At 42.3% G+C, this 22,619-nt stretch overlaps 2 protein-coding genes and 1 long non-coding RNA gene across 3 annotated transcripts in view; 1 reads left to right on the forward strand and 2 right to left on the reverse strand.

The window, feature by feature from the left end:
• The window catches only part of LOC120954768 (probable nuclear hormone receptor HR3), a 509,904-nt gene that overhangs the window by 91,757 nt on the left and 395,528 nt on the right, over positions 1–22,619 (forward strand). The gene's annotated exons all lie outside the window — the stretch shown is intronic.
• LOC120959387 (uncharacterized) lies at positions 1,349–2,841 on the reverse strand. The gene is made up of 2 exons (XR_005752181.2): positions 2,232–2,841; positions 1,349–2,131 (listed from the first exon to the last, which is right to left on the reverse strand). It is a non-coding gene; the product is annotated as an uncharacterized LOC120959387 (long non-coding RNA).
• LOC120955971 (glutamine synthetase 1, mitochondrial) lies at positions 9,120–12,790 on the reverse strand. Its single transcript, XM_040377258.2, has 2 exons — positions 12,624–12,790; positions 9,120–12,144 (listed from the first exon to the last, which is right to left on the reverse strand). The coding sequence occupies exon 2, from the start codon at positions 11,660–11,662 to the stop codon at positions 10,454–10,456; it is 1,209 nt and encodes a 402-aa protein (XP_040233192.1). The 5' UTR covers positions 11,663–12,144; positions 12,624–12,790; the 3' UTR covers positions 9,120–10,453.

Here is a 22,619-nt window from a genome sequence, read left to right on the forward strand (position 1 = left end):
AATTGGCTAAGATATTTGCAAAAACAACTGAGAACAACAAACTCAACGTATATCAATCATTTAACAATTTGGTCCATTGTTATCGATTTTTTGTGATTAATTATGAGTTGTTATTGATGTTTTCTTGTTACAATCTATATAACAAATGGTATTTGAATAAGCGTGCATATAACTTCTAGAATACTTAAAAACCCAATACTTTATTAGAAATATGCACAATTAAAGAAGATATAACTCATTCCAACTAGTAGAACCGGCTTTCAGCGGTATTATTTACTTTGTTTCGTCGAGATGGCCAAATGACAATCACACACTCACACAATTTCACAATTGGAACCGGCTTACTTACATTGTACGCATCCAAGCAACAAGCCTTGTTGCCTTGGAAACACACCCCAGCTGTGGAACCCAGTGATTTAAAGCAAAGGTCGGTAAGTAAAAAAAAAACGCCCCACACACAAAACATACGGCTTTATCGTTCTGCTTCAATTATGCTACCAATCACGGCCGAAACCTGCTTATCAGTATCGAAGCCCCAAACCGCGGCCGAGCCGCGCCACGCGTTTAATTAACGCATGACAGCCATATTTTGACAGCGCTTTACAGATTTCGATCTTGGTCGTGATGATGACGTAAAGAGAGAAGCGAATGGATTCTACACAAAGACACACACACCGCGCAAAACGAAAACCTGATTGTTGTTCCTCTCATGAGAAGTGTTTTTATTTTCCTGTCGTGGCTTAGAAGCCATTCTTTCGAGACGTTCCCTGTAGCCAAGCAGGTTCAAGGTTGTGCTATCGGTACGGGTGGACACTACACGCAAACAGGTCTAGGCCCTCGAACCCTTTTTTGGCAGACGCGTGTGTTTTGATTTTTAATATTTTCTTTTTTTTTCACTCCCTTTTTATACCGATCGAAGCAGCGGACCATTAGGGAGGTACGCTAAGCTTTTCGGTAAATAAGAACCGAACCATCCGGAAGAATGTTTGGTTCCCCACCCTTCAGTCGGAGGGTTGTGTGACCGTGCACTGATAAGGCGTTGGTTCGCAATTCTTCCCCTCGCTCGAAATGAACAGCCAAACAGCGAGCGAGAGCGCAAGAAACGTGCGATCGTAGCTATGTGCTTTACAATAAACGTGCAATTTCAAGTGATCATTATTATGGCAAAAAAAACATAAAATTCGTGACTTTGCTCCATGCTCTAGTGAAAGTGTAATCTCATGGTTTTTTGTTCGTTCGTGGTCCACTCATTGCACCGTGACAATAACGGAAGGTCATGTCTGAATTACCCCGGAGCAAGCATTATCTATTCCCATTTTTATGACGCGAAACTCCAGGTCCACACCAGTCAGCTGTCGTAATGTTTTATTGCCCGGGGCTCATATAAACCGTACACATCCACCACCACTAGGGGAAAGGAGGTCAAATTGACTCCAGAGGACATTGTCCAGCTTGTCCAGGCTGCTAATGATAAATGGCAAAGAATCTTCTTCACTCAGCCACACACGTCCCGCGCGTTCGGCGGCGCTGAACGTTGGACCCGGGAGTGCGGGAAGCGTCCGTCTTATCCGTCCCGGGGCTCCCCTCCGAATCATGCAGCAAACGGGTGACCGGAGAGTGATGCGTTGATAATCATTTTCGCCACAGCACGCACCGATTCGCCGGGCCTGGCATGGGGGCGCTTCATTATGCTCGTTCGTGGGACTTGGCTCTTCTGCACGTTTTTCTTCGCTTGCACATGAAGCTTAAAGCTTTGGGGGAGAAATTTTCCCATCTCTGGACCAATGCCCAGAATACACGTTGGTCGGGGCGTAACAGTAGCGAAACGTGCCGCTCACGTTCTACGACAGAGCGTGTGTTTTAGCGCAGTCAAGTGTGGAGTAAGACGGAGATTCACGCTGGGGTTCGATTGAGTAGAGTAAGATATTGACCTATCTTGGCTATCCCCGTGCGAGCGGCGGTAGGCTAATGGGAGGTTGATGGGGCATGGGGCACGTTTTCTCAAACCACCAATTATCGAGACGGCTGCTGGCGAGCCTCCAACACGAGCGGGACCCGGGCACGAGACCGACTGGTGTGTTTATCGGCTAATTAGTGTCGTTTAGCAACGGCGCTAAATGGGACCGATGAGCTGTGATGGAAATTGATTTGTTTTAGTAATAGCTTAATACACACAGCACACTATTAGCGTGCTATGCCTTATAGCCACCGAATGAAGTTGTCATACTCACATTGAACCTTCTTCAAACTACTACCCAAAGAACCATTATGCGTTGTAATTGATCGTTCGTAATCGATCAAAAATAGCGATGCAATGCTCAAACCTAATCAGATCACTTACACCACTCACAAACGACCGAGGTGTGATTCTTTGACAATCGTATTTTTTTGCAACTGCATACATTGCAAATTGATAAGAGAGACTTGCACTACATTCGCGCTTGGGTAGAGTATTTCATCATCATTCCTGCCGCTGCAAGTTGTTTCCTTTTTCGGATTCAATTTCAACCTTTTCTAACATCACAATAACACGCGCGAGATAGGCCGCGGGCAGACTGCTTCAATGCGTTGTAACGTAAATTACGTTGACGTTGTTTAACGACGCCTGTGCGATTGCTAATCAGCAATTGACTACTGGAGCGTGTTGGAGTGTTATTCTTGGATTGCTGCATTACCCCGTAGGGAAACACCGAAACAGGGTGTCCCTCATCCTCATGCCTTCATGGGGAGGGTGCTTCATGGGGTACTGTACTGGTATGTTTCTATAAAAATTCAATCATAGTAGACGCGCCTCGCTGCTCCTTATAATCAGCAATTCGTTCATACCGCGTACGGGCAAGCACTCTTAGCCGCCTTAGCTACTGGTAATGATCGGTTGATCGCCTTTTAAATAATTGCCAGTAGTAGCTGTTTGTTTGAATTGCCAGTAGACAACACTCCGCTTGAGGACGCTTTATCGATGAATGTGTCTTTTTTTGTTCTTTTCAGTTCCTCCCGAGAAACAAAGAGGGGTAAATCCATCTTACAACCCAAGGGTTTACCCCTGGGCTATCTCTTCGCAAACGGCCGTACGAGTGGGTATCGTCGAAGAAGACAACCACCTCAAGCGAGTGGGTGCGATAACGATTGATGGACACGTACATTGGTTTAAAAACAATGGGTGGTTTTAGATGCTCCTGGAGGTCATCGAAAGGGAAATCTTGCTCGATTACGGGAGATGGATGGAAGGAGAGCGGTAATAAGGAGCACATGGTAAGGCATTATTGAGCTTCGAAGATCAAGAGATAAATGTTTGTTCATTCAGCGAAGGATTTCAATGGCAACGATTACACAACAGGAATTGTTTGACTGGCATTGTAATCACGTATGGGGACGTAAATAGTAGCTTTTTGTTTGCAGGTTTACACAACCAATTAACACTTCTAATAGTCCCAGCGGCAGTAAATTGCATTTCTTTGATTTGCGACTATTAAGATGTTAGCACGTGAGCAAATTTACTCGGACAACTTGAAGCAAAAAGGTGTTAATTGAGAATTTTGGAGTTGAATAGATGTTCGTTTACCTTAAAGCAACTACTGTCGGGACCAGTCTCGTCCACCGTCCACCTAATCCTATAAAAATAGTGTCTTGACATCTCGAGACCTTGACACTTTTCTTTCTAGAATTTGTGTGTATTTTTCTACCCAAATGTCTTATGTCTTCCCAATATTGAACGTGCGTGTGGCGTGTGATTTCGAGTTTGAGATTTCATCGACACGAACGCATTAGAGGTAGAATAGAAGCGCGAGACAGCGAGACCATCAGTCATTTGACCAGCTGACAAGGGAGCAGTATTTTTGTCATAAAGTTGCCATTGCCGCTGTACGCAGCGTACGTGCCGCTACTAGGTCCGCCATTCCGCGGGAAGCGTGTCCGGTGTCTCGGTTGTCGCTGTGTCTCGTACCGCCGTACCGTAGCGCACTCGGAGATGCTGATAAAAATGGCTTCCCGCCGGACCCATCGCGGCTCAATCAAACCATCGCATCGCTGCAGCTATCTGTTTGCTATTGTGTTTTGTGCTGCTGCTGCTGCTGCTGCTTTGCTACACACCTTCCCGCTGTGTTGTGTGCGTTTTTGCTCTTGAGCGGTGTAGATAATAGCGTATGGTCACCCCAGGTGGTCACTTCCAATAGAATACGCTCCCTCGCGGTGGAGTGGAGAGTGATTGATTTTCATTTTTAGACGCGTAATAAATACGACGCGTCATGACGCTAGGCGCAAACAGCAAACAAACAGTACACACAGCATCATACGATCGCACAACAACAAAAACAAAACAAAACGGGACGAGGTGCTCGTGATGGGAATAATTTGATTCGCGCTAGGCACACAACACAAGCCAAAAACGCTCGCAAACTGCGCTGATCGTCGCAAAGTCTCGCGTTTAGTGGGTTTGATTTTTTCTTAAAACGAAGACAACAAGCACAAAGTAAACCAACAATCCGCACACACATTTAACCAGAAAAACCGGTTAACCCACTCGGCACGGCGAGATGCAAATATCGAAAGATGAAATAACTCCCTGGCCGGCCAGGGTGGCAAATATGTAAGCCGAACGGCACAATTCACCGCACCAGGAAGCGATATCGCGAGCGGTTCGTGGTTTTTGGTGTGTGCAAAACGACCTGCGCAGGGCTGTGGTAGAGTGTGGGCGGCCAGGTGGGGGAAGGTGGTTCAGTGGTTCAGTAATGAGTCAATATGGATTCGAAAGGAAACCAGCCGAGACATAAGGAAGAGGATCTAGTTCGATCGCGTTTGCTTAGGTCAAATTCAATGCACCGAGTGCGTGTTCGCTGTGGTGCGAAAGCGAAAGGCTCGTCTGCGCGTGTGTGTTGTTTAACGTTTTGCCAAGTCATTGTACTGGGAAGGGGTTTATTTTGTTTTTTTTTTGGTTGGGTAGTACTAGCTAAATGATTGTATTTTGTTTTTGTTTACGATGCAATAGAATGTGCATTAGGGAAAGACAACAACATAAATTAAAGAGATACATTTAATACAACGATTACGATCTCACGGTTAGGCTGACAAACAACGTGGAGTCAACAACGATCGCGATCGTTTTATTTTGTTTATATGTTTTCTCCCTCTTTATTGATAGTGTATTTGACGTGGTGACAGTAAGCTTCGCATTGTCTAAGAACTAGACGAAAAATAGGCATATGTTTCATTCAAAAATAGGAGAAAATTACTAGGCTAAGATTCTGTTTGTAGATTTAAAACAGATAAGAAAACATTTATAGCAAACCTGGATTGATTGGTTTTATAATTGTAGGGATTATCCATGAATTCCGTAATGATTTATAAATAAACTCTCCCTTCTATTAATGACGTTCTAATCAGCCATCACCTCTCTTCAGTGATAGTCATTGAGATCTTGAAACATTTCACTTTGAAATCGAGCATCTCAAGGCCCTGTTACATTAAAGGAATAATTCCAGAATTTATCGGTAATTTCCCTTTTTTGATAGCAATATCTGAGTCGTAAAAGCAATTACACGCTTCGGATATTGGAACAGAATTTTATTTAAAACATGTCTTTCTGTTGCAAATAACAACTTTGTGTAAGAGAAGTTGGTTTTGCAACGACATTCTTCGATCTGGTTTATGTGTTTCTCACTCAAATAACCCCCGGTTTACTCTAGGACAGGGGAATTCTCTTTCTTAACAGAATATACATTCGCCTTAAAGAATTAATTTTTTTGGCCGAGGTTAAAAGCTGTCAAATGTGTATTGACGAACTAATTCTAAGCCAAATTCCTCAATGTGATAGGGCCTTTATTTGTGCTGCTTGGCTCTCTGCTTTGTCTTTGTGTTACCCTTTGTAACAAATTGTGCTCATGCTGGAAGGTACTTTCCTCCTAAGAACATTTCGTAATGTATGGATCGTCCCTTACATTTATTTTATTGCAATTCTCATTGCTTCAAATCGAGTTGGAATATAAAACTTCCTTAAAATCATAAAAAGCGGCTGCTATTTATTCTAATAATACTTCAATTACAGTTTCTGATAACTTGAATGCTTTGTTAACCTTGTCTGACAAACAAATATATTAAATCTTCATTTGCCTTACCGTCTTTACCTTATCCTTTTTACCTTATTTATCTCATATCCTGAACATCCAAAAACGCTCTTGTTTTCTCTAAGAGAATAATTTTGTGCGATAAACTATGAATTATTATTTCCAACATGATCATATAAAGTCAAGCAAAATCTGCTGCGAATATACACGATCATTTTGCTAGCCATTTATTCTAAACAAATCCCTAATAAAAAAAAAAAAACAATCGTCCACGCACGCACTATGTTTCTTCTATTTCTGAGATTTTATTCTCCCCGATCTGGCTTGCTGCAGGAGAAAACAGTCACCAATCCACTAACCAACACATTATATCAACCGGTGCGGGTAGTATTCGTATGGTGATGGTGGTGGTGGAGCGTGGTATCGTAAAGCGGCTGTAAAGCGACAGATATTTTAGACGGTTTAACCTAGATTCGATGACACGCATTATAAGCTTTATCGCACCCTTCCTTCCTACAGGCAACAACTGCTCCGCTCAGTGGTCTGCGTGTCGTTAGCATTGAAAATGTATTTGTTTGCTTATTTTATTTGCTTGAATGAACGGTAAAAAGATGAAGATTTTCTTCATTTGTATGGACAGTTTTACACAAAGACGTGTAATAAAAACAACCCGCTGCCTTTAAACAAAAGCCCGCAGCAAGGCGGATCTCTTATGTATCTTCTTGTCTTTTTTATTATTTTTAAACGAAAGATAAGTACATTTCCAACGACTACATCCAACTGATAATTTTAAGCGTGGCAAAAAAGTGCTTACAACCGGCCTCAATTACACGGTTTCAGGATTGTCTGAACTTTACCCAATTTCGATCAGCTGGTGAACCACCACAAAAAAAAGAGAGAATGAAAAGAATCCCACCCCATTTAGCCACTCTTTTCTATCGCTCCTCCCGCGTATCGCGTTCTCATTTTGCTTGGGTGGTGTAATATTATTATTATTATTATTATTATTATTGCCACCATCGCCAACGCGTTTGTGTTGCGACGAGGCGATGCGAGGAGTGCGCGCGCGACTGAACCACTTGCGCCCCACAGGCGCAAAAGCGTATGCTTCGCTATACGCGCGTACGGTCCGCACCAAACACATACTTGCGCAGGCCGCATTCGCTTTCGTTGGTTCGTTCGTTCGCCCGCGCGAAATCATCTGATAGCCGCGTGTTCGCTAGCCGTGTTCCGAGTAACGACAACTCCGAGAGGGGTAGGGGGTTGGTTCTGTGAAGCCAGGGCAGACCCATTTCCATTCGATTGTGGGGTGTTTCTGTACGTATTTGTGTAGCGTGGTTGTTTTTTCCTTCCTTTTTTTCGGGGGGGTTGCTTTCTGCTGCCCTTACTCGTGAGCTCATCGATAGGGCGGCTGTCGTGTGCCACCGTAATGGAACAGAGCCAGCATGGACCGATGGGGTAGTACAAGGTTTGTTTTTGTTTGCCGCAAGGGGGCGAAAACAAAGGCTAGAAAACAACAATGTCGCCAAGTGTTACGGTGCTCAGCGGGGTTGTACTTGTTGTAATGCCGTTGTGCCAAAGGTATGTTGTACCGTTGTGATCGTTTTTCTCGGAAATGATACACGATAGCCCTTTTGCTGGATGACTCGGAATGGTCTCGATCTTAAACATTGAAGAACAATGTTTTATTTAAATACGTCGTTGAGTAATGTCCTGCAAAAAGGATTTATGGGGTGAGAAGCGTCGAGCAAAACTAATCAAACTGAGATTACATGATTCGTTATCACATCAAGCATCAAACGGGGAATTTTTAAATACCACACTGACATAAGGTTTATGAGGGAAATTTCTAAAATCAAAACCTCGCAAAAAAAACCTTTCCCTAGGTCAATGCTCCTATCGTATGTTGAAAAAAGAAGGTACACCCAAACCCCACTCACCTGATCTTTCACCAGCTTTGAACGACTTACATAAGCGTGAACCCCAAACCGACGCAAATCGTTATTTCGCCAAATCCATCCATCATAAGCATGCCTCTAGTGAAAGTACTTTGAGTGCTCTTTTTCTAGCACGTTTTTGGCTAATCAACTGTCAGCCGTATTTGGCGGGCCAATGGGGGTATTTATGTTTGGAGAAGGAACAAGAAACGAAACACACCCTCGTTCGTAGTGTTGTGTAACGTAACGGGACCTTCCCTCCTCTTTTTTTTTTAGCTACACCGGAACTCTGACAACCAAGGGGAAGGTGGGAGAAACATCGGAAAAACAACAACACTGCTCCACGAGCTAGTTCGAAGTTCAAGGCATCGATTTCGATTTTTCACAGCACAACGTAAACAAATCCAGTAGTACACAAGGTACGTCCTAGTGGAACCTTCGCCCGACATGGACATGGGCGAACGAAAAATGATTCCTCATGGATCAGGAGCAACAAAGGGGGCATAAGGGCAGAACGAGGAAGGGTTGTGGCACTGTCATCTGAGCGGTGTGTAAGCTGATGCGGTCAGCTGTGTCCCGCTGAACCCAGAAGGTCGTTTCAGGTTTGTGAAATGTTTGAAATGATCAGAAGGTCGAATGAGTTTTTCCGATGATAATGATGATGGTGGTGATGATGATGATGATGGTCATCATTAAGCCTGCTAAGTCGTGGGAGCGACCGTTTTGTCACATGAGGTCAGTGTAGGAAAGGAAAACGGAGTGGTTTTAAAAATAACCCCAACCAAAGGAAGGAATTGAACGCCAAGAAGGGAGTAGGATAGCGGAACGGTAGCTGTTTTTTCTAGTGAAAAGGGGGAAAAATATTGCTTTCTCGAATGAACCAAACACATACAGAGAAAAAGGGGAAGACAAGAACGTGACACATCCTCCAAGCGGTTTTAGATTTAATGGTTTGTTTGTTTGTTTTATTCATACTTTGATATTTTTTGTTTTATTTAATGCAATTTTGCTGTTCTGTTTCGAATGTTTTTTGTTTGTTTTAATGTTTTGATATTTCGCGCATAAGTATTATTATTGGCTGCCAATTTGACACATACACACACACAGACATAAATAGTTTCGCTTTGTTTTTGCATAACGTGATGGTTGGATTTATTATTTTTGTGTTATTTTGCTTTCGTCCACCTTTACTTCTTTACTTTCTGCGTTTGCCCACATTATTTTGCTGATATAACACGCTCTTACACTTCAACTGCACTTACATTCTAAACAACAAGTTATTTTAACAGCTACGATAATTTTTCTTATCTTTTTTTCTCTCTCTCTCTCGCTTTTAATCTTGTTTTCCTTTTTTTTCTCTGACTTCTCTCTTGCTCGCTTTTTATCTTGTTTTTCTTTTCTCTTTTTTTCTCTAACTTCCCTCTCTCTCTCTCACACACCCATTAAAATATCGCGCTCCCACCTGTCTTTACGCTTACCGGAAAATAAAATGTGTCCTATGTTTGTGTATTCGGAATATTTGCGTACGATCGTCTTCTGCCCCTTTTGCTTCCAAGCTAAGTATCATCGCTTTCCCTTTTCGTCTGCCCGGTTGAGTTTACAGCCTCCATTATATAAAAAAACGAAAAATAATAATGCACATCCTGTCCCTTGCTCGTTGCAAACACATATCTCTCTTTCTCTTTCATAAGACGCTTTTTTGCCAATGAGTAAAACCAAGCTTCATTGCTGAAAACGTAAGCGCGTTGCTGCTGATTAAAAAGACAAAACAAAAAAGCAAAAAAAAAACAACGAAATGCACAATTCCTAGCAAATGAAGCATTTTTACTCTTTCTGTGAGGAGTTTTTCTTGCTCCTTCTACTCTGTAATGGCTCCTTTTTTTGTACAATTCGTTTAACGATTTTGCTTGTAAAATAGAAATACATTCGTTGCGATCTTTTTTTTCTTGTAAAAACACACAAAACACACACACACATCTTTATATAAAAGCGGGTTCATTAAAAAGGCATCTCTCACAAATATACATCTCCACCGTCATTATCAGTCCATCGAGTTCGCTCGGTGAAAGTCTTGACATGTTTTGCCCAACACCATTCCATTGCCTAAGTCATGAGTCCTTTCGGCCAAACACAATTGGAAAGTTTGGTTTAGAAAAGAAAAAATGAAGCAAAAAATAAACCGTATACATAGAACCCATCTTGGGTGTGTTCGCCCCTTCTTCCTTGTTGTCTTGTGGGGGGGGAGGAAAGGCTTCGATCGATCTTGCACAGGCTTGATTGCGTCATGCCTTCTTTATGCTGGAGGAGCAGCGGTGGGATTTAGCAGAAGGGAAACAAACGCGTGTGGTGGGAGCGGAGGGAGTGCCAACACAAAAAACGGGAGAAAATGTCGATCGGCTCTCACACACACACAATACACATTCAAACACACACACACTCGTTCACCCACCGCCCCGCTTACTCGTCCAACAGGCAGGTGGTAAGGATGGCATTGCACACCGCGTACGGGTCACAGTTCGAGCTCGGGCGGCGATCCTCCAGGTAGCCCTTCTTCGCGTCCGCCACACCGCGCGGAATGCGCACCGAGGTGCCACGATCCGCCACGCCCCAGCTGAACTTGTCGATCGACGACGTCTCGAGCCGGCCCACCAGCCGGCGCTCGTTGTCCTTTCCTCCGCGCGGATCGTACGCCTTAATGTGCTTGTCGTGCTTCTTCGACAGCTTCTCGATCGCGGCCTCGATCGCCTTAATACCGTTCTCCGCCCGCATCGGCTTGGTGGAGAAGTTGCAGTGTCCGCCCGCTCCGTTCCAGTTGCCCTCCATCGGCTTCGGATCGAACGTCACGACCACGCCGTAATCCTCCGCAATGCGCCACAGGATGTAGCGCGACAGCCACAGATCGTCGGCACACTTCATACCGAGCGCTGGTCCGACCTGGTACTCCCACTGGGCCGGCATGACCTCCGCGTTCGTGCCGGCAAACTGGACGCCCGCGTACAGGCAGGCGACCGCGTGCGCCTCGGCAATGTCGCGAGCGACCACATTCTGCGCCCCGGTCGCACAGTAGTACGGGCCCTGCGGTCCCGGGAACCCACCCACCGGCCAGCCGAGCGGACGCCCGTCAATGTCCAGGAAGGTGTACTCCTGCTCGATGCCAAACCACGGCTCCAGATCCTTCGTGCGGTTGTACGCGTCCTGCATGGCGGCACGGTGGTTCGAGGCCGTCGGCTTCCCGTCCGGCTGGTACGTGTCGCACAGCACGATCACATCGTTCGGGCCCGCCTTGAACGGGTCCTTGTAGAGCGCGCGCGGCACCAGCTTCATGTCCGAGTTGCCACCGAGCGCCTGGTAGGTGGAGCTGCCATCGTACTGCCACGCGGGCACATCTTCCGGCGCCTTCGGCACGTAGTCGAGGACGCGATCCTTTAGGCGGACGTTCTCGCCGGTGCCGTCGATCCAGACGTAGGTCGCCTGCACGTACTTCGGGTCGTACTTTAGCCGGGTGTACCGGTCCAGCAGCGTCTTGTTGAGGTGCGCGTTCGGCGAGTGCTCCAGGATCCGGGCACAGTTCGGGCCGCGGCTGGTGCTGATCATGCGCACCGACGGTTTGCCGGCCAGCCCGGACAGCTCCTGGCGGATGAACAGTCCCACGACGCGGAGAGCCATCTTTTTCTTCTTTTACAGGGAGTTTGCTTTCACACACACGAAGTAGGGAGTAAAATTAAAAGATGGACGTCACTTTACACACGCGGCGTTTCTACTAGCACAATTTGGAGGAGTTCGTGGGGTTTCTTGTTCCACAACACCTGCGTGAGATTATGAGCAAAGAGGTTCGAATTTAGCGCGCCCAACAACCGACAACGTTGAATTTCTATCACAAAATGAAGTGTCGATGCTCCCACGGCTGGCACAGGTCTACTTGGATCGGCTAAGATGCAAGCGTACACTATCGAGATACACACACACGCACGCACAATAGACGCACACTATACTCGCTCACACACACGTAGGTTCGATTGCACACACTCACGATCTCTCTCTCTCTCTCTCTTCCGAACGACGAGGTGAAGGAGTGTGGCAGGTTGTGTGATGTTTGTTTTTTGTTGAAAAGTTAGGCCGTTGCTTTAAAGCCGTTCACACTGCATATCCTGCAAAAAAGAGAAAGAAAAACACGCATAGAAGACTGTGAGTAATGGAGAGCTAATGAGACAAAGGTGTACTTAGGAAAGGTGGAGCACACAGACAGGGAACAAAAAAATATTAGACTAAATACACGCAAACAATTATAAAAACGGTCCCTGTCTGGTGGAACACTATCACTATCACAGACGGAGCACGTAACAAAAGACCAACGTCTCATGGTCGTTGTCTGGGCAACGTTGCACTCGGGGAAAGATATAGGCCCACAAACTCAAACACTTTTCCTTGGAAGCCGTACTACAGCTGCATACAAACACAAAGAGCGATTTAGTCGGAAAACACCCCAATTTCTAGGCCGTTTGTTTTTGGGTTTTTGTTTTTGAGTTTTACGTTGAGCATCCACCAAAAATCGGAAAGGACAATTCAAGGATGTAGACACAAACACACACACACACACACACACACACACAAACACAGAGACACTAACCAGCTTCCTCTCCCTACGCGACTTCCTGTCGAAGAAGTTTTGCTGCTGCTGCTGCTGCTGCGAAAGCACGCCGCTGCTGCTCGTACCGCTGCTGTAGCTTAAGTGCGTTCGCTTTAAAGCGCGGTTCAACTACTTAAACCGCTGCCACCGACGGGTGTTGCTGTCGGTGTAGTGGTGCTCTCCGGCTGGGTGTTTGTGTGTGTGTGTACGGGAGAGGGTGTCACAGACACCCTCGATTCCGGCTAGCCCGCGCTGTAGTGAAGGGATATGCGTAGTAGCAGTGTGGTGGTCGCGGGCTCGCTCGCTCACTCTCGCATTATCTCGCTCTTTCACATCGTGCCGCTCTCATCACGCTCTCAGCTGCCCCTTTTCGCATTTCACTTTCGTTTGCTTCGCGGTGGCTACTATCGCGCTCTCGCCAACGCCGGCTTGGATTAAAAATCGATCGGCCCGTTCCTAAGCTCCATCTAATCTTTTACGCTAACCTCACTCTCTCGTACCTTTCTCTCTCGCTCTCGCTCTTGCTGGTTTGTGTTTGGTGTTTGTGTTGTGTCTTTTTTCTCTCTGCAGCGCACTTCCTCCAGCGCCGCAACCATAACAATTCTAACAGGCTCGTATGCAGTTTCGGCGAAACGCATACAGTGACGCGTACGCGTGGATACGTGGAGCTCGCGCCGTGGCAAGGGTTTTTTTATCGCGCGGACTCGGACTCTGTAGCGGCCCTCATGCAAACAAAGCCGCGTTGCGTTTCAACAAGTAAAATCTTATCACACCGCTACACTCTTTCTTATTTATCGCCGTTTTCTTGCACAAAATACTTACATTAAAAAAGATGTTTGCAGCTAAAATCTGTCTCTGGGCCTTTCTCTTCACAAGTGACACAAACTAGCATTCGCGAAGCACGTTAAATGCGCACACACATACACTCCGGTTGGCAGCGAGTGCGGGAGTGAACGTAAAAGATCAGCCCAACCAAGCCGCGTGAGCGCGTGTGTGAAGAGAGTAAAAGTGCCGGCGCTGTAAGGGATGCTGTGAGCAGTTTTCCGCTTTTTTGTAAATCGGTTTTCCACGTCCCCATCGCACAGTGGGCCAGCGTGGATTTGGTTTTTGGATATAAAAATAGTCTCTTTTTCTATTATTGTTTTGTGTGTGTGTGTTTTAAAGTATGCAAAACAACGTGTAAAACTTTCGAACACAAAGCAAAAAGGGGAAAATGCGGATTTATTATTCATTCTTATTTACACCACAATGACAAATTTGCCATAATTCTTAGCGGAGGTCATGGTAGAGCATCTGCACAAAAATGCTTTCAATGTGCGTGTTGTTGTCTGTTTCACACACGCTCATCCCAACCAAAATGAAGCTTCACAGAAAGGGGGGTGTTTTTGTTGTTGTTGTTATTGTCTACATAAAGCTGTGTTTAATCTTCAGGAGAGGGATGAAAATGAACCAACTGAACCAACCCCCCCAGACACGGGCGGTTTTTTGAGCAACGTTTAACGTTGGTGGTGTGTAGAGAGATACAGAGAGATACACAGAGAGAGAAAATGGTGTGTAGGTGTCACCTTTATCTCATGCCGATGGTGTTGAACAAAGAAAATCACACCCACGCTGGTGAGACGGCGGGCAAACCACGACACACATGCGCTACTACTATGGAAAGGAATGAAAGGGATGAGGAATGCGTTGGTAGTGATGAGAAGCAGCATTTATGTGATTTCTTTTGCTCATAACATTTTCATTGAGACCGGCGCTCGATGTTTTTGTTGTTGTTGTTGTTGTTGTTGTTGGTGTCGATTTCCTTTTATTTTTCTTGGGAAAATGAGAAATTCTATCCTCGGACAGTGCCGGCAATGCGGTGTGAATTCTCTCACCGTTATTCTATCGCGCAAAGATGGAAGGAGCTTGAAGGGATACACCGATAAGGGGAGCCTCGGGAAGTGAATGGGGTATGGTTTATTGTTTGATGTTACGAGCAACAAACCGGTCTTTGCAACAGCTGAGCTATCGTTCGTTCTGTAATGCCAGTGCATTGGGGACGGGGGAGAAGATATCAGCAACACGTACATGTGTGTCTTTTGTTAACCCTTACGATGTCAAGTTTGATTCGTTTAGCGTTTATTGTTATTAGTTTTATATTGATAATACTTTTATCATTTCAATCCCTGTAAAATATGAAAAACTTTTCTAAAGCATGAAAATTATTGACAAGGTTTTGAATTTTCTGATGCATTTTTAATTGACTTTTTTTTAAAGTATGTTATACAGGATTTTGCTGCGTTACGCAAATAATGCGTTTCGGAGACATTGAACATGAACATGACTGATAAACAGTTATGCTTGAGTTAACTTAGTAGTCTTATGTACTTAATTTCTTTTGTAATACAATTCATGTTGACAATTCGGTAATTTATGACTTTGAAGCGATTTTAAACATTTAACAAAAATGAAATTTATTTTGTATTACAGGGTAAATGTACCGAAAGTGATGCAATTTGTGGTGGTACAGATGTGTTTTAATGGATTTAAAGTGTCAGGAAGGACAATTTCTGAATATTTTAATACATGACAGTTGGAATATGATTTATCTTCGCAATCACAACCATTTTTACCATGAAACACATAAAATTTACGAAAAAATACATATTTTTGTGACTGCTTCGTTGTACCTATAATGGTGGTATGGTTCCTATAGTCGTCGTATTGTGTTCCTATAGTGGTGGTAAACAAGGACGCCTCAAAACAGTGTATAATATCAATACAACTTAGTTTTGGAGCTGTTTTCGTGTGAATAGCAAGGATTACTGCCACAATAATGATTTCTTTCGTAATTTTATCGTAAAAAATGTATGAATTTGGTTGATGAAAATATTGACTGAAGTACTGAATAACACCTGTCGTCAACCCATACCCAGAAGAGTTTGCTTGATTTGAAGTCGATTTTTCACTCAGCCAGATAAGCGAATTTTGGCCTTTGTTTGATAAATTACTTAGAGAAAACTAATTTTTGTTGCTTATTTTAATGAAAACAGTACGACATGTCAAAAATGTCATCGAAAAAAATCTAAAATCACCTGTTTTTATTGATTTTAGATCTAGGACCACTATAGGAACATGCCTGTTTGGAGTACCTATAATGGCACTATCGTAAAAAACGCTTAAAAATACGTAAATATGGTCAAAAGCTAATGAATTTGAATAAAACAATATCATTTGATAAAAATAATGTTAAAAAATAATAATTGCGTTGTTATGTGGTCATTTAGAACATTAACAAAAATATGAGTATCGTTATAAAATCCTGAGGATTTTGGAAAAATGTTGAAATCTTTCACAAAATAATGGATTTTTCGGTCTCTAAGAAACGGAATGGCCCAATTTCATTTTTAAATCCTGTGTAAAAGGCTAGAGAACATTTCACACTATCGTAAATAACTTAACTACAGTTAATTTATCGTATGAGACGCATTTTAGTGCAATACCTCCACTATTGGTACTAGCATCACTATAGGTATGTGTGTCAGGTTCGATTATTTTTTGTTTAAATTAATAGTTTCGATTTAATAATTTAAAATATTATAAATTTGCATGTATACTTTGTTAAAGTTCTTAAAAAAAAGAGTTACTTTCAATGTTGCTGATTTAATTACTCTAATGACTATTAAACTATTGATTATGTATTATGTGTAACTGTGCCGTACTTATGAGAAATAAAAAATCAATTTACTCTACTAGTGTATTGTGACCTTGTTCTACATTCTTTGCTACTCCATAAATTTGTTCTTCAATTTATTTTTTATTGAACCATCATGACAGCCCAATAAAGTTGAACAAAAGCAACAGATGATATCATAAAACTCATATGCTTTATCTCAGCTCTACAAACAAACATTCGTACTGACCTACCTTTCTTCCAGCAATGCATTCAATCATTCGATGTTCCCCACAGGACATCCTATACATGTTCTCTTCATTTCAAATTTCACCGTGAAACAGGAAACAACAGCCAATAAATACTGAACTGCAATTGACAACCCGCCCTTCGCTTCATTTGAATGCAAACAGATAGCAGCACACGGCTCACCTTCGGCGGTCCATCAAGATATAAAGCATCCTCCACCGTATCGCAGCTTATCACAAACCGTGGCATGCATTAGCAGTGGGCTCAGCACTAGTTGCTATCTCCGATCGTCAGAACGCATTGAACGGGGAAGACAAGGCCAATACACATGCCATCCTCGATAGTGCTGAAGCTTCATCATGCCTACTCCCCGCTTTAAAGATGATATGCTTGCAGCCCTAGATAAGAGTAGGTGGATGCCACCATTAATTGAGTTATTCGGTTCGTTGCGGGCGCGCTGGTTCTGTGAGGAGTGCCGCGGAGGACGAATCGCTAGAGAAATACGCCTCCATGCGCGTTATGATGATTGACAGGAAAGCATCGACTGACAAGAGGGGATAGTCGATTCGGCCGGTACTCGGTGTCTCGGTGGGTGTCTTATCGTAGCCGCATACGTGCACGTGTGCCGTTCGCAAAGCCTCCGTTCCGGGATGAGTTGATAGCATTGTGTTTGGGGGAGGAAAGAAAATGTGAAGTACATTTTCATAATGCACAGGGGTGTGGGAATGATAAGCTTACTTCTTCATTATTGTTAGCTGTAGTTGAGGTATAGGTGGAAGATACAGTCGTTTATTTATTCCATTGAATGCTACTGACATCATTTGATAACTTCTCACCCAAAGAGGCTGTAAAATGGAATGTTAATTTATCAAGAAAAATAATAAAAAATTGTTATACATTTGGAACTAGCAAACCATGATGTAAATAAAAGCATTTGTAAATATTTAAAATATTTCTATTTTCTTTCTCATAAATTCCCTTTGAAGTTCATTATTTCTAAAGAACGGTTACAACGAGACGAAACCTAAAAACAGCTTTAAATAGATAACCAGAAAAGCCTAATCTTAATCACTCTTCTGGCAATTACCGGGCCGGGTGGCACACACAGTTCAGGCAATAAATTTCAATATTACAACCAAACCAACCGCCCAACAGCTGATAGTAAGTCTCTGAGCGTGTGAGCGTGTATTGCTGGGCCAAAAAGAAAACCGCAAAATCCTTTGCATCGTCCCAGTTTCCAGCGGGCCACGATCGTACTCGATCGAATGACGCACATCGATCGTGCTTTTCGCTCAAAATTGAAACAACAAACTGTCCGGCCGGCGGGCGGCCGGGCACACACTGATAAGCGATGGTTGACCTTTTTCTTTGCATTCGCACCCGCGCGAACGTCTCGTGACCGGTGATGGATGGTGGAATCGCCGCAACAAAGCGGGCTGCCGCCATCGCGAACATGATTTTACGATCCCAATCGCCAAGAAGCGTACGAAGTAGCAGTCTGCATTATCTGGCACTAACACTCATCTATAGAAGAAGAATGAATAATCGCGCCATGTTGCAGCTGATTCCAAGCACACGCAACACACTGAAGGAGAGCCAACAAATTGCCGTCACATTAAACGGCCGTTTAGCTGATAGATCCCAGAGAGAGAGAGTGTGGAGAAGACTAAAAATCCAAAAGAAAAGGTGAATAGGGCACGGTAGATTAAAGGATCCCGATGGCACGAGCAAGGCGATTTACAGGTCCGTGTGGCACGTAATGAGAAATTGGTGCTGAAACTAATCCTTATTTGTGCTTGTCCGCTACGGCAGCGAGAGGCTGCGGGGTGGAAGCTGATGCAGAAGCCCGATAGGTAAAATCGTAACCAATAAGCTCCGTAGCGTAGAAGCGTATCGGTCCACTTTGATCGATGTGATCTCAATGAAGGGGTTTTGCGACATATGGGTGGCAGGAGGAGGCGCGAAGGGTGGAGGAGTTTAGCGCGTGGCAAAACTCGATACAAGACACCGAACGCATGGCAGGGATGGCCTTTTGCCTTATGCCGTATGTCCCGCAACGCAACAAGTGGAAGCAAAAGGTAACGCTTATGTAATGTAGTTCAAGGAAACTGTGTTAATTGATCGGAAATGCAGTCAAGGGATTGGCGGCTGTCCTGCCGTGCAAGTGTGGTGCCACAGCAGAAAAGGGGAGCAAGGAAATAAAAAAACCAGCACAGGCGGGGATGCAGCTTGGGTGCTTTGGAGTGGTGAAAAGTTTTCCCCCACTGCTAAGCTGCAGCAGCGATTGCATACTGTTAGGCGGAGGGGTGATGGGCTTGTGTGGTTTACCGTCGCTTGAGCGAATGTGTGTTTTTCCGCACTGCTGGTCTTCGGTATTGCTTAGCATCCCCGTGGGGACGAGACTACCGATACCGAACGATTACCTTAAGGGTGTGGTAGAAGTATAGGGACGCTTTTTTGTCTCGAGACAACTCAAGGTGTTGCACTAGCTAGTATAAAATGGGTCATATGACCCATTTTTTAAATTATTATTTAAATAAGGATAAACACACTTGTTCAAGTAATTAGATTAAGATACACAACTTCTCTAGACTATTACTATGAACTCACCAGACACACTTATTCTTTGAGTAGAATTGGCTGGTATGAAATAGTTGTTGTTGTTGTTGTTGTTGTTATATTTTTACGCAGTTTTTTGCATTCGCTTGTCGTAATTTAGTTAGAAAAGGTTAAGACTTCTACTAATAATAATATTAATTGGGAGAAAAAAAGAAGAATTTTTGTTTCTATTTATCATGATGATGAAAGGTGAACAAAGGGTGTGATTTTGATGCATTTCCATTTAAGTTATGTTTCATATAAGAATAAATTTAGCCAGTGTACGTGGCTAAATATGTTTGTAGAGATTAGTGTCCAATAAAAAATTCAAAAGATTATTAATGACATTCAATAAAAATCAAAACTCGATATAATAGTAAGAGAAATACAAATTGCTTAATAAATTGTAATAAAGATGATTCCTATAAGTGATTTGTCCATATACCCGTCGATAGATAGTAAAGTCGCCCGAATGGTAAATAAATTCTTATAAATTGAAAAATTTACTTGGTACGAAATTTCACGATGCTATGTCATAAGGAAAAAAAGAGGATATATTTTTCCTAATTATTCGATACAAATTTCATTGTCTAACATACCTAGTAGAGGTGTGATTAAACCTGGCTATTGAAATTGCATGAATGTAAATAATATGTACTTATTACATACATAAATAATACTTCCAAGATCTGGAGACAGACAATAATCCATAATGTACTTTTTGATAAATAGAACACAACTTGCTTGCTTAATTTACGTACTGTAAAAGTGTTATTCTACGCACCGCACTCATGTTAGTGCTGATTGTTCCCATATTACGCCTAACATTATGCAATACACGCAGCACGGGTGATGTGACGATGTTCGCCATATGCAGAAACGTCATAATGCAGCGTTTGAATTAGGGTTGGGCAATTCGATTCATTACCATGAACGTGAATTTACCGGTTCTTTCATTAACATGAACTGAGCGTGAATCGCGATTCAATCGTTCACGTCAAATAACCACAGTATGGTAAATCGATCTTATTTCGCGATAGTTTCATATTATGGGTGTTTGTTAACAGTTTCATATAATAAGCATAACAGTTCTTAGTCACTGAACTAAAAAACTCGTGTATTCCTAATTATGTTATTAAGTGATGCATCTATTATGATTCAGGCAACCAACACATTTTAACACCATTTTGAATTCATTTTTTATATTACAAAAATAACACTTACATCTAGATAATTCAAGTCTTACTTAATTACAAAAAGTGCATTACAAAACAATTATTTCATATACTCCATGTTACAAATTTTGCAACGACGTTTTGATTATGCATTTTGTTGAATAAACAATATTTCCTGCAATTTTTTTGGCGCTAGTCGAGATCTTTTTTCAGAGTATATCTGTCCCGCTTTAGAAAAAAGCCTTTCACATGGAACGGACGTTCCGGGAATGCATAAAGTGCTCATGGCAAGAGTATACAATGATGGATAAAGAACTTGATGTTCTTTCCACCAAAGAAGCGGATCATTTTCTAAATCAATATTTTCAACGCTTAAATATTGATGTAGTTCATTCTCAGCTATTTGTCTAGGTGTTTTGTAGTTTTGAGCTCCCTTGTTTTTTAATAAATCGCCGAAAAGCATGTCCACATCCTTGCTAACTTTTTTTACTACTTTTTCGACTTCTACTGCGGGCTTTTGCAACGGAAGCAGCTCAGATATAATTGATTCACATATGTTTTTGAATTTTTCCACATCGTCTTGAAAGCCAAGTTGTTTAATCCTAGGATCTAATATCATAGATTTAAGTATCTGCTCATTGGAACGATAAATTTTTAGCTTGTTTTGTAGACCTTCAATGAGCAAAGCTACTAAATTTTGAATGTTTTCTGCTATATCCTCATCATTTCTAAACTGTGATGTTTTGGTTAACAGCACATTGCATAGTAATCCCACGTGTGAAATGGTTATGTATTTTTGGGCGGATACAATATTTGTAGCAGAATAGAAATATTTTAGAACCCTCACAATTTGTTCAATTACTTCCCAATCATGAGATTCTAAAGATATTTTCATTTTCAAACTATCTGCACAGGAGAGTAATGCAATTTTGTTCTTATAAAATCGATTAAGCATATCATACCCCGAATTCCATCGTGTTGACACTTCTTGTATCATTTTCAATTGATCTAAATTGAGCTTTTTTTGTGTATCAGCTAGCATTTGTGAGGCTTTTGGACTTTTCTTAAATAACATTACTACTCTTTTTACCTCTTCTACAACTGGTAGCACACTTTTTTTTATAGCATCTCGAACAATCAAATTTAACGTATGTGCAAAACATGGTATGTGACAAAAATTCAACTCAGTTGATGCCGCTTTCATATTGGAAGCATTGTCAGTAACCATTGCAACAATCTTATCCTCTATGTCAAATTTGTTCAAGGTACCTTGAATCCAATTGGCTATATTCCTACCACTATGAGGATTTTCAAATTCCGAGCATTCTATCAAAATAGAACTAAGTTTGCAATTTTCGTCGATATAATGACCTGTTAAGGCAAAAAAACTTATTTGGTTCAGGTTTGTCCATCCATCCGAAGTAATAGCTATAGCTTTGGCGGTCGATAATTTCTCTTTAGCCTTTTCAAATTCTTGATTATATACGCTTGGTAGTAGGGCGTTTGATAAACTTTTTCGTGTAGGCATAATATAGTTCGGATTTAATGTATAAACGAATATTTTGAAAATTTCACTTTCTACTAAATTAAATGGCAAACATTCTTTGCAAATTAGATCTAGCAACATTCTATCTAAAACCTTTTTAGTCTCGCTATTAATGGGTTTCTTCAGATAACCCTGTATGCTCATATTTGAATTGAAATATTGATTTGATGGCTGAAAGTTTACAGCAGAAGGTCCCGCTTCATCGTCTATGTTAATAGTTTGAGGAATTGGTTGCTTTTGCTTTAAATACGGCACAGTTTTATGCACTAAATTCAAATGCCGCTTCAAGTTCGAAGTAGTTCCTTTAGTATACTTAAACACCTTTAAACAATAAAGGCACTTTGCGCCAGTTTCTACCGGACTAAAATGATCCCAGACAGGGCTTGTTGTTGCGTTTGTTGGAGCCATCATATCTGTGGAAATGTTTCATACAACACTTTATGTTTTTGTTTTTAACTACCAAGACTAATGTTACCTTTGATCGCCGTGCAATTATTAAATTTTCACTTATTTCGATGGAGCGTAGATCAATTTGTGGTTTACAAGTCAAAAGATCACAACAAATGGCATATCAAAGATCAATTTATCAATACAATCACGGTTTCAGCAATGTTTATTACCATAAGCCTACAACACATTGAAGAAATCGAACGTATTCAAAAATAACGGTCAAAATCACCTATACAACAACGAACCGAACACACGTGATCTATGTATTTATCATATGGATTTAGTGACCATAAACGTATTAGTGTAATTTTCCTCTCTTCCTCAAA

This window comes from Anopheles coluzzii, chromosome 3 (assembly GCF_943734685.1).
Source record: "Anopheles coluzzii chromosome 3, AcolN3, whole genome shotgun sequence".
In the NCBI taxonomy this organism is placed as follows: Eukaryota; Metazoa; Arthropoda; class Insecta; order Diptera; family Culicidae; genus Anopheles; species Anopheles coluzzii.